Below are 14,681 nucleotides of genomic sequence, written 5' to 3' on the forward strand. Positions count from 1 at the left end.
GCATTGCACGTTTTCCACGCAAGCGAGAGTGGGATCGCCCCGTGTGTGTGTGTGTGTGCGGAAAAGAAATGTGATCTGCGCTTTCTAGAGAAGCATGGGTTGACGGAGATGGACTCACGTAACCAGCTACGTAATTAGAAACCCATCATTGTTATTATTTCTTGTAGATAGAAGATATATACGCGAATATTCGAGTTAACTTGTTGTTGTGAACTAAGTGCACTTAATTATTTAGCCTTTAATACAGTACCCTAGGACCATGTGGAACGACGAATCGGGCTGGAATGAACAGGTTGCCAAGGGCGATGTGGTCGATTGGCAGGCGGCCTACGAGGAAAGTGACCGCTTGACCAAGGAGAAATGGGCCAAATTACCGCCAGTAATCAAGGGCTTCTACGAGGAACACGAGGAGGTCAAGCAAATGACTACCGAGGAGGTGGAGACATTCAGAGTTAATAACAACAACATAGCTGTCAGCCATTTCAGGGACGGCGACGACTATGTCCTGCCAAAACCAGCGCCCAAGTTTATCCACTCCTTCCATAATCATCCAGACATTATGACAGTCATTGAGAGCCAAAACTTCAAGACACCCTCGCCAATTCAGGCCCAAGCTTGGCCAATATTATTGCAAAGCAAAGATCTCATTGGAATCGCCCAAACTGGAACCGGCAAGACCCTGGCCTACCTATTGCCTGGCCTACTCAGCATTGTTGCCCAAACAACGCCCAGGAACCAGAGGGCTGGCCCGTCAATGCTCGTGCTGGCGCCCACACGCGAGTTGGCCCAACAGATTGATCGCGAAGCCAGAAAGTATTCCTACCAGAACATCAAGTCTCTTTGTGTTTATGGGGGCGGCGATCGTAATCAACAAATAAGCCAGTACAGACAGCAGAGGCCGGAAATTGTTATTGCCACTCCAGGTAGGCTGAACGACTTGACCATGAACGATATTGTTGACTTAACTGCCGTAAACTATCTAGTCCTCGACGAGGCTGACCGGATGCTCGACATGGGATTTATGCCTCAAATTCGCAAGATTATGGTCGATTGCCGGCCGGATAGGCAAACTGTGATGATGAGCGCCACTTGGCCGCCGGGAGTTCGCAAAATTGCCACCGATTTCATGAACGATCCGGCGCAAATTTTCGTGGGCACCCTCGATTTGGCCGCCGTGAACTCGGTTAGCCAGGAGGTTATCATGACGGAACAGGAGGAGAAGAGGAAACTATTGTACCGCTTTATTTTGCATACTATGGGCGAGAAGGATAAGGCAATAAGGCAATCGTGTTTGTTGGCCGCAAGGCGGTTGCCGACGACATTTCAAGTGAACTGGCCTTAAACGACATCTCCGCCCAGTGTATGCACGGCGATCGTGACCAGAGTGACCGGAACAGGCTCTGGCCGACCTGAAATCGGCAACGTGAAGCTCATCATAGCCACGGATGTCGCCTCGCGCGGCCTGGACATTGACGACATAACCTACATCCTCAACTACGACTTTCCCGGCAACGTGGAGGAGTACGTCCACCGGGTTGGCCGCACGGGCCGGGCCGGCCGGACGGGCAAGTCTATAACCTTCTTCACCCGCGAAGACTGGCGCCACGCTCAGGAGTTCATCGATATCCTGTCCAAATCTGAGGCCACCATTCCGGCCGAATTGGTCGATATGGCCCAGAGATATCAGAATTGGCTAGACAAGAAGAAGGCCGAGACGCGGCCGCCCGAGCCATGGGAGGCGACCGGCGCGAAGGGGCGGCGCCGGCGGTCGCGGTCGCTCCTACGGCGGCGGTGGAGGCCGAGGGGGCGGTTACGGCGGCGGCGGTGGGGGCGGAAGAGGTGGCAGCCGAGGTGGCAATAACGAAGGCGGCGGCTGGAGCTTTGGCGGCTCTAGCGGCGGCGGCGCCAGCTCCAGTGGCGGCGGCTGGACCAGCAGCGCCGGCGACGGAAGTGGGTGGTGAGCCGAGCGCCTCATAGCATCAAGTGATATGGACAAGAGATAATCGTCTGGTCGTTATCATCGTGATCATCATCATCGTAATATAAAACTCGAAAGGAAAGAAGCAATTACGTCGTCTTCCTCTTGACTGATTCTGCGCCTCTTTAGTTTCATTCCGAGTTTATCCTCGTCGCCCTCTTGACGGATTGAAAGGGATTTTCGCCCGCCGGAAATTGGGAAGCTAGCGGACGAGAAAGTTTACATGGAAAATCTATTACCTTTTGGGTGGACTTCAAGGTTGTCCGCGTGCGTGCGGTGCGCCGTTTTAAGTTGTCCGATTAGCATATAGCACCCAATCATCATCACTTATCTGGAGCGGCGTCGACGGGTTGTCGTCGGCGCCGCTCCTCGCCTGTCGCGCGGCTGTCCGTCAAACGCAATCTGCTCGTCGCGCCGCGCGAGACGATGAACCCGCGGATGACGCAATGAATAAATTGAATCCCCTCTTACCCGCTCCGAGTCAGCGGTCGTCGTGGTCGTCGCCGCCGCCGTCGTGCAGCACGACAACTCCGACTGCAGCTCCAGCTTCAACTTCAACTGCACGAGCCTTCGAAACCAACAAAGTCAATTGGTGCAATGAGCTGGGGCTCAGCTCACATAATAAGTCGACAGCCTCGGAGAGGCGAATCATATCATCGCGGCGGCGGCGGTCGTGTGGCTCCCACATCAAGTGAGCGCACTGTGACCTGCAGCTTGTTTACGTCATCAATGGCGACGGCGGCGGCGGCGGCGCGAACCCAACCACTCGTGGACTCCCTCAAGCGCAAACGTCGACCGGCGCTGATCTCGGGCAGTAGATGTGAACTCGCTCATTGGTTTCTCAGGCGCCGCTCGGATGTGAACCAGTATCGCACACTCGCACACACTGGCGCTGGCGCTGGCGCTCGCGTTCGCACTCGCACTCACCAGGGATGTGGTCCTCCGGTGGCGGCCGCCGACTGCGCGTGCCGATCGGACGTCGTCGTCGTGTATCATAGTTATGTAACAACAGCAACAGCAACAACAACGACAACAACAACAACAACAGGGGCATAGCTGAGCTCACCCGAAGAGTGCTCGTGTATGAGTGAGTGGGTGAGTGTGTGATTTTTGCTGCTTCCAACGTCGGTCGGCGCCGTCGCACTTCCGGTGGGTCGCCGTTCGCAGCGACGGGCGAGCGCACGAACGAGCCGACGATAACAACCACTTGAGTCATGAGAATTGAAAAATATTTTCCATCTCCGCGGCTCAGAGCGAAGTGAGTTACGCAATCGGCGCTCCACTTGGCTCTCTGGGCCGGCGCCACTAATAATAATTTTGCATATAAACACGAAGTCGTCGAGCCTCGGCGCTTATAATTACTTTGAGCGGCGGCGGTGGCGCTGCTCACACACGGCGATGATATCATTAACCGTTTCGTGTCGGCAATATGTTGGCCGCGATCATTAAGTGGGACGGCGGCGTCGCGCAACCACAGCCTCCAACCGCAGGCGCCGGCGTGGCCAACCCTTCGAGGCGGCGGCCCGATGATTTATTGCCCCCACTGGCGGCGTCCGGTTCTGGCCGATCGGCGGGTGCTTATTAAATATTGTCAAATTAATCAAGCGTCCTCGTCGTCGTCTATGTCGTCTGTGTTACCGCCGCCGTCGCCGTCGCCGCCGCTACCTCAATAGTGATTAAGCTGGAGCCACGATATTGGAATTTTTCGTCGGCCGCCCGAGCGACTCTCAATTTGTCTTGCGAGCAGACCGCCGCGCGGAGAGACTCCCCCGAGCTTCGGCGGAAAGGTTAATTGGATCACCGCAGCTCGAGAGATTGATTCGCACTGTCCTGCGTCACGCAATTGAGGGATGAGGCCGCGCAATGGGCGCCCAACTAAGCCGAGCCGACCGCACAACTCGGCGCCAGTTTGAACTTTAAAACTCGGAGTCGCCCAATCAATTAGCACGACGACGGCGCCGGACACTTACACTCGATTTGACGCCAGTTGGGTGGCTCTCGCGCTTTTGACAGCATTGCGTGTCGCCGGCCCTTAAGGCTGACTGGCTGACTGACTGGCTGGCGGGCTGTCCGGCCGCCTCAAGGTGAGCGACACTCACCTCTGGCTGCGAAAAGTTGAAAATTATTGCCGTTTAAAAATGAAAATGACCAACGAGAGGAGAATTACGTAATTGCGTGCCGACTGGCCGACGGGCAAAACACACACATACACTCGCATGTTGTATGTCAATCGCGCTTGCGAGTCGGCCAACCTCGACGGCAAAAAGTCGACGCCCAGCAGCGCGCCCAGGGAGCCACCCATGGCTGTGCGCGCGCGACACGCCCACCACGAGGCGCTGGTGGGCGGGCCGGGGCGGAAGGCGCAGGTGGGGCCGGGCGGGAAGTGGGAGTGAAATTGAGATGATTGTCGCCGCGGCGAGTGCAGGTCCAAATAATCGGCGAGTTGTTGTTGTTGTCGCTGTTGCTGCTGCTGCTGCTGCCGCCGCCGCCGCCGCCGCCGCTGCTGTTGATGGGCGGCGTTGGCCAGAAATAATGGTGATGGCACGACCATCATTAGCGGCTAATATGATTGCCGCTGTAGCTATTACGTAACGCAGTGGCAGGTAAACTATTACCACTGCAGCCGCCGCCGCTGTCGTCGCAACCGATTCAGCCTTGGCCACCACCCAAAATAACCATCAAACTTCAAGGGATTCCGGGGAAAATTTCCAAATTTAGCATGCAATTTGATTGAATCTCCCCCCACCCTCAAGACAAGGAAAGTGTTTTTTCCTCGGCCGGCCGCCGATACTGGCGGACCCAAAGACGGTGGGCGTGGTCGGCGCAAAGTGCACTCACTTGAGCTAATTATGTCGCCGTCTCCGCCCGGGAGGTCGCCGCTGCCTGGCCACTAGTCACCTATATGCGCCTCTATGGACTCGCTGGCTGGCTGGAGTGGCGGCCGAGCGGTGACGCAACTCCTCTGCGTGTGTGTGACAGTCTAATGTCACTGCGAGGACGTCCGAGTGAGTGACAGCCAAGCAGAACGAGCGAGTTAGTTAGTTCGCTCGCTCGATGGCCACTTCTCGCGAGCGGAAGTCATCAGGAGTCTCCCCTCGTCTGCTGCTGCCGCTGCTGCTGGTGGTGGTGCTAGCGGGGCGAGGAACTCCGGCGCCAAAGTCAACAAGGACGCGGCGACAAGACTGCGCTCGCAGACTCATACGCAATCTTGTTGCACAAACACAACAGCAGCAGCAACAACAAAAGTCGACTGGCAAAGTTGATTGGCGTTTGCACGTGCAGCTCCGGCCGCTATGGCCACTTCCTGGCCGGAGCGAGGCCGTCCCAAGTGGCCCGCGAGGTTGCGCAACGAGTCTTGCGTTCGCGTTTGCGTTTTCGTTTGAAAGTTTCATTGATTCTGACTTTAGAATCAGCTCGAGTTGCCGGCCGGCGAGACGCTGATGGGTTATGTTGCTGGCCATTAGGGTGATTGGATTCCACCCGACGACTCAGCGCGGGCATAAATCACGCGCCCACTTACGTGTCTGGCATGCGGAGGCGTCCGGGCGGGCCAATTTGTTCGGCGGTTCGCTTGACTTTATTTATTTATTGCCTCGCACCGCCACTTGACGGCGAACGATGGCGCAACTCCTCCAGAATTATGACAAACAAACCTGAGCGGCAGGTTCGCTCGGAGACAAGCTGTTGTCAATTCTGGGTGGCGTCGAATTGATTTGCGTGCAGCCGCCGCCGCCGCCGCCGCCAGAACCATAGGAGTGGATTTATTGGATCCGTCGCGAGCAGAGTCTTGCGAGCCGCCCCTCTCGCGCGTCGTCGGGAGTGGATTTGTGTAATTTGCTGGCAGTGGCGGCGTTACGCCCCAACAACAAGCAACCGCCCGGCTGACAAGTATTAACTCCAGACAACCGCAGGAGTTAAGATTAATATTAGCGCGTCGCAGGAGCGCAAATCGTCACTTCATCGGCGCCTTAATTTGCTCGGGGGACTCGAGTGCTTGTAAGCGCGTCAAATTATCTCCGCCGAGTCCATGGCGACGAGCGGCCGCGCGTTACGTAACATGGAAATTAATAGTCCGCCGCCGCCGCCGACAAAGTTGAGGCGAATTTTTCACGCAGTCGGTGGAAGTGCGCCCACTTCCGCTCCGATTTGCATGGCCGGGCGAAGCGCCTTTTTTCCTACCTCAAGTGCGCGGCCGGCCGATCGTCACGAGGGGAGACGATTTGTTGGCGGCGCTCAATTTGCCTGCCAGCCAGTCGATTGGCCGCCGCGGTCGTCGTCGTGGTCGTGGCTGCCGCCGTCGCCACCGCCGAGTGGAATATTCCGGCCGCGAGGAGGCGACGGCCGTTGCGTAACAGCCAGCCAGCCAGCCGAGCGCGCGGAAGCCGTGCAAAGGCCGCGCTCGAGATTACATCAGCGGCGGAGCTGCGGGAAGCCATCGTTTGCAGGGGCTCCCCTCGCCGCCGCCGCCGCCGCGTAGACATTCTCGCGACGCCACCAGCAGCCGCAGTGAGTGGCTCTGGATGTGACGCCGCCGCCAACTGTCGCCGTCAGCGGGCGGCAATTTATCAAGACGACGATTATGACTCCGCCTTATAGATGCGCGCCGAGAGGGGCGCCCGCGGACATCATGCGGCTCCCCGGCGGAGCCAATTGTCTTTGGCCCGGCCGCGCGCGAGGGGCCAAGGAGTTTAATTGGCCTCTGGCTGTGCCGAAAGTGTTCACGCTGTGCCGAGTTGCTGGGGCCGGTGAGGCTAGTTCGCGCGCTCGCCGCCGGTGGCGCTGGCGGCTCGGCGAGCGGCGGCGGCGGCCGCGTCAGTGTCAGTGTTTTGATCGGGCCAATAAAATGATCAATTGAGTCCAGCGGGTGAATATGAATCACACGGCCGGCCGCCAAATGATTGATTCGCCGCTGATTGCGCAACTCGCGCCGCCGGAGAGTAAAAAGTTGGCAAACAGGAAGTGGCGGCCGCTCCTATCGGCGGCGGCGGTGACGGTGGCTCTCCGCGCGCGCTGGGTGTGAAAGTGACAGTGATAGAGTAGGCAGGTTTATTTATCATCATCGGCGCAGAGATGTTGTTTCGCCGGGTTGACGTGAAAAAGAGCGTCGACGGGGGCGACCCTCAGAGCCAGCTTGACTCGCAGTGGCCGGCCGCGTGGCCAATTATTGGCCGGCGCCGCCGCGCGCGCGTTATGAGCAACCGGCAGCCAGCCAGCCAGCGGCGGCGACACTTCCAGGTTACGTCTTCATTATTGTCGCCCGTTGCGTAATCGCAACTTATCTCGCCGGCCAATCATCCCATCGCCGCGCATCAATCTAAAGCCGCCGCCGCCGCCCGAGCCGAGCTGCTTATCAACGCGTCTATATGTGCGCCGAGCCCGCGGCCGGCGGGGGGCGCCTATAGCCGGCGCTCCGCGCGGGCCGCTCAATCTTCGTCAAGCGGCTGGCGGCTCACCTGAAGGCGAGCCGCCGAGCCGCCGAGCTGCCGAGCCGCCGGGCTGCCGAGCTGCCGAGCTCCTGGCGCCCGTCGGTCGCGGGGAGATTTATTCGGCGGCGGCGCTGAGACGCAGAGTGGCGCCGAGTCTCAGAGTCGCAAAGTCGCGCCACTCGCAAGATGCCGATCAATCAATTGCGCGCTCGGCGCCGCCGCCGCCGCCAACCCGCCAGCGACCCGCCCGATTGGCTGCGAACCTTCGGGCGCGCCACTTCCGGCGCCGCGCAACATCCTCCGCGAGTTCGCACGCTCGCGCGCGCGCCCAAGAGACTGCAAGTGACACTAATGAGCATTAGGTGGCGAATCTGGGCGGCCGTTTAGTTAGTGGCGGCAGTGACACTACATTAAACTTTGCTTGATCGTTCGGCGTGACCCGCGCGGCGCAGAGGCGGCAATTGATTTTAATGAACACTAGTAATGATGTCATTTTGGCGCCGCGACCGCCGCCGCCGCCGAACTTTCAAATTTTGCCGCCAAAAGTGGGCTCTCTATCTTCTGGATCCGCCGCCGCCGCCGCCGCCGCCGCCAACAAGCTCATTAACTCGGCCGCTTGTCAGCGCCACACACCAACAAATTGAGACACACGGGCAGGCTAATGATCCCTTGTTTCAAGTCCCTATAAGTCAGCTGCGGCTGACTCGGCGCCGTCTAGCCAGCGCGGCTATAGTTTCGACTTGAGGCGGCGGCGCGCAACTTGAAGCAAGCGGATAGATAGATTAATAGATAGTCGGGGGAAAAAGTGGCCCCGCGCGCGCGAGAGTTTGCAGATTTTTGCGGTTGATAGGCGCGGTTACGTAATGGACTTTCTCATGGCGAAAGTTCCCTCAAAAGTTCAGCGCGTTAAACGCGCGCGCGAAACAAATCGACTCGCGCGGAGTCGCCTTTGTGGGGCCAAAATATTGACTCCTCTTGGAGTATCTCGCGCGGCAAATCTGCTCCTTGTTCTCGCTGGGGCTCTTCGCCGGGCCAACCCGCGCGAGCCGCAGCCGCCTCGGACCCTTCGAGCGCCTCCGAGTTCCAAGTTCGAACGCTTCGAACGCTTCGAACACTTCGCACACTCTGAACGAACGAACGACCCAGCGAACGAAGCCAACGAACGATTGGCCTCGCAGATAAGATCTCTGTGCGGCCGTCGGCGCGAGTGTGCGCATTTTCGGGGCGCAGCGCGCGCATGCGCACCGGCACCCCAACCTCAAGGCTGCCAGTGGCGACGCACATTCAACGACTCCGCTTTAGCGCTAATCTGCTCGCTTTGCGGCCAAATTTCTTCAATTCACTGCACTTCACTCGAGCGCCGCTTCAACTCGACTCCAGTGAATTCGATTCAATTCATTGAGGCGTTTGTTTTCCACAATCAATTAACAGTTCGGCCCGCTCAGTAGCTTAAAGCCGTCGTCACGTCACGCCAGCTCGAGTCGCGCTTAGTGGTGGAGAAGTCAAGTGGATTCGCCGATGATAACCCAGCCGAAGATGCACCTGATTTGAAGTGATGAATCTCATTAGCAAGAAGCACGAAGCAGCAGCCGCAGCAGCAGAAGCAGAAGAAGAAGAGGAAGTCGAAGAAGTGGAAGAGCTCCAAGAGGAAGCCACCTACCAGCACCAGCATCAGCACCAGTCAACACGGCAACTCGCAAACTACCAACTCAAAATCATGCAACACCAACACCAACTACAGCAGCAAGCAGCACAGCAGCAACAACAACAACAACAGCAACAACAACTGCACTACCAACAGCAACAACAGCACCACGCAGATCACCTGCACAACCCCAGCCAGCACCTGTACCAGCAGCACCAGCTCCACGCGCAAGAGCACCAGCAGCACCAGCACCAGCAACACCAGCAGCAAAATGGGGGCGCCGCGGCAGCAGCAGCAGCCGCCGCCGCCGCCGCCACCAAGGCGGCCGCGCAGGCCAAGGACTCGCACGTGAAGCGACCCATGAACGCCTTCATGGTCTGGTCGCGCGGGCAGCGCCGCAAGATGGCCATGGAGAACCCGAAGATGCACAACTCGGAGATCAGCCGCCGGCTGGGCAATAGGTGGAAGGAGCTGGCCGAGCGCGACAAGCAGCCCTTTATAGACGAGGCGAAGCGGCTGCGCGCCCTCCACATCCAGGAGCACCCCGACTACAAGTATAGGCCGCGCCGGAAGACCAAGAAGCACGAGAAGTCGAGCCTGGACTCGTCCCTGTCCACGCACAGCTCCAGCTCGAACACGGCCACCCCGGCGACGGCCAGCAGCGCCTCGCCGGCGGTCCTGGCGGCGGCCGGCGCCGGAGCCACGGGGCGGCGGGCCACCAGCACCCGCAGCACGCGCAGCAGCAGCACGCGCAGCACCAGCACCAGCACCAGCACCACCTCCACCAGCACCAGATCGGGGCGGCGAACCACCACTTCGGGCACCACGGCGCCCAGTCGGTGGCGGCGGCCAGAGGCACTCGCACCAGCAGCAGCAACAGCAACACGCACACCAGCAACTCCAACTACAGCAACCAGCGTCGCACCTCCAGCACATGAACCACAACCAGCAGCACCTCCAGCAGCAGCAGCACACCACCTCACCCACCACCACCACCAACAGCAGCAGCAGCAGCAGCAACAACAACTCCAACAACAACAGCAGCAGCAAACGCAACTCCACCAGCACCACCATCCGGCGAGCCACTCGCACCACGCGCAGCTCGCCCACTTCGGGGCCAGCCTGCAGCAGCACCCCTCGGTGGTGCAGCAGCAACAGCAGCAGCACAACCAGCACCAGCAGCTCCACCAGCACCAGCACCAATTAGCCCACTCGCACCAGCAGCAGCCCCAGCCGGCGCAACCGCAGACGCACCACCAGCACCAGCAGCCCCAACAGCAGCAGCAGCTCCAGTATCACCAACAACAGCAGCACCAGCACCAGCAGCACCAACTCCAAGTGACGCAACAGCAGCCGCAAAGTCAGCACCAGCACCAGCACCACCTAAACCTGGGCCAGCAGCAGCACCACGCCCACAGCCACCTGCCGCAGCTCGGCCACGGCCAGCACAGCGCCCAACAGGTGACCAGCCACCTCCAGCAGCAGCACTCCTCGGCGGTGCACCAGCACCACCAGCACCAGCTGGCCCTGGCGGCCGCCGCGGCCGCCGCCGCAGCCTCGAGCGCCGCCGCCGCGGCCGCCGGGAGCCACTCGAACTCGGCCACGCCCACGGGCGCCGGCGGCTCCTCCAGCGACGGCGGCTCCACCGGAAGTTGCTCGAGTTCGGCCGCGGCGGCGGCGGCTGCCAGCGACCTGCTCAGCCAGATAGCGGCCAGCCAGCAGCAGCAGCAATCGCGCGGCCAACACTCCTTCTCGCCCTACGCGAGCGGCGCCGGCGACTCGGTGGCCGATCAGCTGGCCGCGGCGGCCGCCACCACGCCCACCCCCTCGTCGCAGCAGCAGACGCCCGAGCTGACGCCCGCGACGCCACAGCAGCAGCAGCCGCCCATGAGCCCGACGAGCGCGGCCGCGGCGGCCGCCGCCGCCGCCGCCGCCGCCTCCGAGCAGCAACAGCAGCAACACTACGCCTATGACCAGCACCTGGCGGCGGCGGCCGCCGCCAGCGCCTCGCCCTACAAGCCGCCCGGCTACGAGGCGCTCTATGGGGCGGCGCACATGTTCCAGTACCAGTCGCTGTGGAGCGCCCGCCAGCGCTGCGACGAGGTGGCCAGCATGCAGCCGAGCGGCTAATTGCGCAGTTTAAATAAATTATTATTAGGCTCACTCGCCAGTGAGATGCAGGCAACTCGTCCTCCCCTTTCTCTCTCAAGGTCGAACACTCTCCTCTCGAGCCGGGCGGATTAATTGGCGCGCCGCCGACGGGAGGTGCCTATAAGGGGGCGCGCGCCATATAGGAGCGAACGCCAAGACGGCCGCTCAGTGGAGCGCCGCCGTCTCCAACCACAACAAGCGAGTCGGCGGCGGCGCTCCACTCGATGGGATCCGCCGGCCGACCAATTCGGCTCGCTGGCAGCCAAACAACGCCAACCGCTGACGAGCGCTTGTCGCTGCTTGCGCAACTCGAGCCGCAAGGCTGCCTCGCCGTTGCCATGAGCCAAATGTCACCTGTCACCTGGCTTCAGCGGCGACTGAGAGCCGCCGAAACGACAACTCGTTTGGCCGGTCTCGAGCTTGCCAGCGCGCCGAGTGCAGAGCGCCGCCCGCCGCCGGCGAGTAGAACAATTCAATGGGGCAGCTGATCCTCGCGAGAGGATCTCTATGGAAATTGCGCCTGGCTTCGCTTCCGCCGCCGCCTGCAGTTGGAGTTGGAGTCGCTCGCTCGCTCGCTCGCTCGTCGTCGTCGTCGTCGTCGTCGTCCTCCTCGCCGCTGAGCGCAACACAATGGGGAGTTTGAGTTTTTTTAGTGCGCCGCGCGCGCAGGCAACCGAAGCGCGGGAAGCGCACTAATTCGCGCAACGAACTGGCGCCGTCGATTGTGAGTGTGTGTGACGCAACCTAATTGCCGGTTCGATTGGCAGCATCACCGCCGACCTGCGAGTGCAACCTGTCGACTCCAGGATGCTGCCGCCGCTGCTACGACAACAATCGTCCGAGTCCAAGTTGGATTTCCGCCAACAATTTTGGAACTGCAGCCAGTTGAACTTTACGACGACGCCGCCGAGGATTGCGCATTGTGATGCGGCCGCCTGCATGCGCCGAGCGCAGGCCGCCAAAGTCGTGACAAATAAGAGCCATAATTTGATTTCGAGTGGCGCGTCCCCCTCGAGTGCTGCTCTTATTAACTCACCTGTCCGGCGGCGGTGGCGGCGGCAAACTGAATTACTGCCATTGTGGCCGCGCGGACGAGCGGACGAGGCCGGCGCTCGCAGGCGACCACTGGAAGTGTGACTCCGGCGGCGCCATGCTCCTCCGCGGGCATAAATCGCGCCGGAGTCTCGCGAGTGGAGCCACTCCGGCCGGGTCGAGTCGAGTTGCTCCCAGTGAGTCGAGGCCCCGGAACTCGACAAGTGGTTGCATCAGAGCCACCGCAAGCCGGCCGGCAATTATAATTATTACCTGAGCTGCGAGCGCCAATCAGAGGATCTTTGCGGCGCTCGCCTTTCTCAAGTGGCCGGCGCCACTTGAGTGTCGTCCGATTCGCACGTTCGCAAATCAAATTTACGAGAGACTCCGCGCGGAGGAGGAATTTCAACTCCTCGAGTTGGGAGGAGTTGCCACTTGTTAACTGGCGAGCTCTCGACGGCGGCGGCGGCGGCGGCGACGTTTTATTGCCGCTCGCTTGCGCAATTGAAATAGACAGGCAAATTAAGTTTATTATATCGCGCGTTTGCTTGTTGGCCAATCAGCCAGCCAGCCAGCCAGTCGGTCGGTCGGGTGAGCCGCGTTGGGCCGCCCACCTGCAATTGACGTGAGTGACAAACTCGCGACTCAGAGACGCCGACGCCGACGCCGCCGCCGCCGCCGACTGCCTTTGTGCAAAAACAAACACTTGTTTATTGTCCGCCGAGGAGGATGCTGGCGCCTGTGGGAAGCAGCCAGCCGAACAAGCGGCTCTAAAACAAGTTTATTGCGTCCAAATGATGAGCCAAATCAGAAGGCAACCTGTGAGATTTGGAACACGCAAGTCCATGAACTCGGCGAGACTCCATCGCGCCTTCCTCCTCCCCGAGGAGTCGCAAAGTCGGAAGCTCCCAGGAGTAGAGGAGTGTTTCGGCCGAGCAAAAGTCGCTTGCCAAGCGAACGGCTCTCCGGCGGCGGCGGCGGCGGCGGCGACCTCCGAAGTCCTTGAGTCGTCCTTATAGAGCCGCCACTCGGCGGCGGCCGGCGCCGAAGTCGCTCGAGCTCGACACTCGGCGCTGGAAGCTGAGAGCTGGGAGCTGGGAGCTCGACGTAAGACACAGACTCGATTACAGATTTCAATTTGGCCGCTCGCGGGGGCTTATAGGAGTCGGCCGGCCGGCGAGCCAGTGGAGCGAGTCGCCCAGCTTCGGATTGAGAAAAGCGCACTTGGCGGCGGACCAACTCGGCGCGGCGGCGGCGCAAAGAGAGCGGCCATTGACGTTCGCCTTGCGGCCCAGAGTGGAGCTAATCCTCGAGCTGGAGCGCCGGCCACCAGCCCGACTGGTGACGCAACTCGCGAGCCGCTCGCTGATGGACTCGCCCGCAAGACAAACAAACGGCCGGCCTGCGCGCCCGTCGAGGGGGCGGCCACTCGCGCCGCGTCGAGGGGGAAAATTAAATGTGTAAAATTGACTGATTGATCACCGACCTAATCACCTGAGTGGCGGCGGCCGGCCGGCCGAGCGGCGGATTATGATGTTACGCCGGCGCCGGGCCAGCCGGGAGGAGGCGGCCGCCGCCGCTCGGAGCTGATGAGCGCGCCAGGTAATTACGTGGCCGAGCTCGGCGGACGAGGATCTCGGAGTCGAGGTTAAGGTTGGCCGAGAGGCAGAAGTTGATTGAGTCCTCAGAGCAAATGAGCAGTTTGTTGCAGGTGAGTTGCGCAACCGCAGCCAGCCGCGCTGCTCATCATGGCCACTAATCGAAGTTGTAGTTAATATTCGTGCCTCCGATCCTCTGATGGGCGCCACTCGAGTTGAATCATCCTCGACGTCGTCGTCGGCGGCGTCGTCGTCGTTATCATGACGTCGATGATGAGTGGCCGCCGGGCCACGCCCATGCGCTGGCCCGGCTGGGCGTGGCCGCTCGTTCAAAGCCGATCAGGTGAAATGAATCACTCACTCACTCAGTGGGTGAATCGCTTTAACTAAAGTGTCGTCGCCGGAGCTGCCGACGTGGCCGCGCAGCCGGCAGAGTAAATTGCTCTTCGCTCACTCGAGTTATTTGCGTTCAATTATTTTCTCGCTCAGCCGAATTAGAAGTGAGCGACGCAAATGGCTGCCCATTCAGTCGAATTGTTGTCCGATCTTAATGCCTCTGCGGCGCCAGTGGGCCCACAAAAGTGCAAGTGAGTCGAATGGGCGCCGCGCCGGCCGAATGTCGGCCGACTCAATCGAGATTTTGGTCTCACTCGCGCTCTCGATTCGGCCGGCATTGAGACGCGCTGGCCACTTCCCCTGTTGACATTCGCCGGCTCGCTAACGAGCGCGAGCAACAGGTAAGTCGGAGCCGCGCGAACAAGATGAATGGACGGCCGAGGAGCAAAGTTCGATTGTCGCTGGGGGATTCGCAAATTCGGAGAGTCGGAGAGTCGATTTGGTTTAGCTCAGCG

General features: G+C 60.3%; 1 protein-coding gene across 1 annotated transcript; it reads left to right on the forward strand.

Annotated features, from left to right (window-relative positions):
* Positions 1-259: 259 nt before the first annotated feature.
* On the forward strand, positions 260-1,861 carry LOC143867333 (uncharacterized). The gene is given in 3 exon segments (XM_077376076.1): positions 260-1,270; positions 1,273-1,409; positions 1,411-1,861. Coding segments are annotated over 3 exon segments (1,599 nt in total).
* Positions 1,862-14,681: the final 12,820 nt, after the last annotated feature.

The sequence above is a fragment of the Tasmannia lanceolata genome, unplaced genomic scaffold (genome assembly GCF_043159265.1).
Source record: "Tasmannia lanceolata isolate RefF3 unplaced genomic scaffold, GAP_Taslan_0.1 ptg000223l, whole genome shotgun sequence".
In the NCBI taxonomy this organism is placed as follows: domain Eukaryota; kingdom Viridiplantae; phylum Streptophyta; class Magnoliopsida; order Canellales; family Winteraceae; genus Tasmannia; species Tasmannia lanceolata.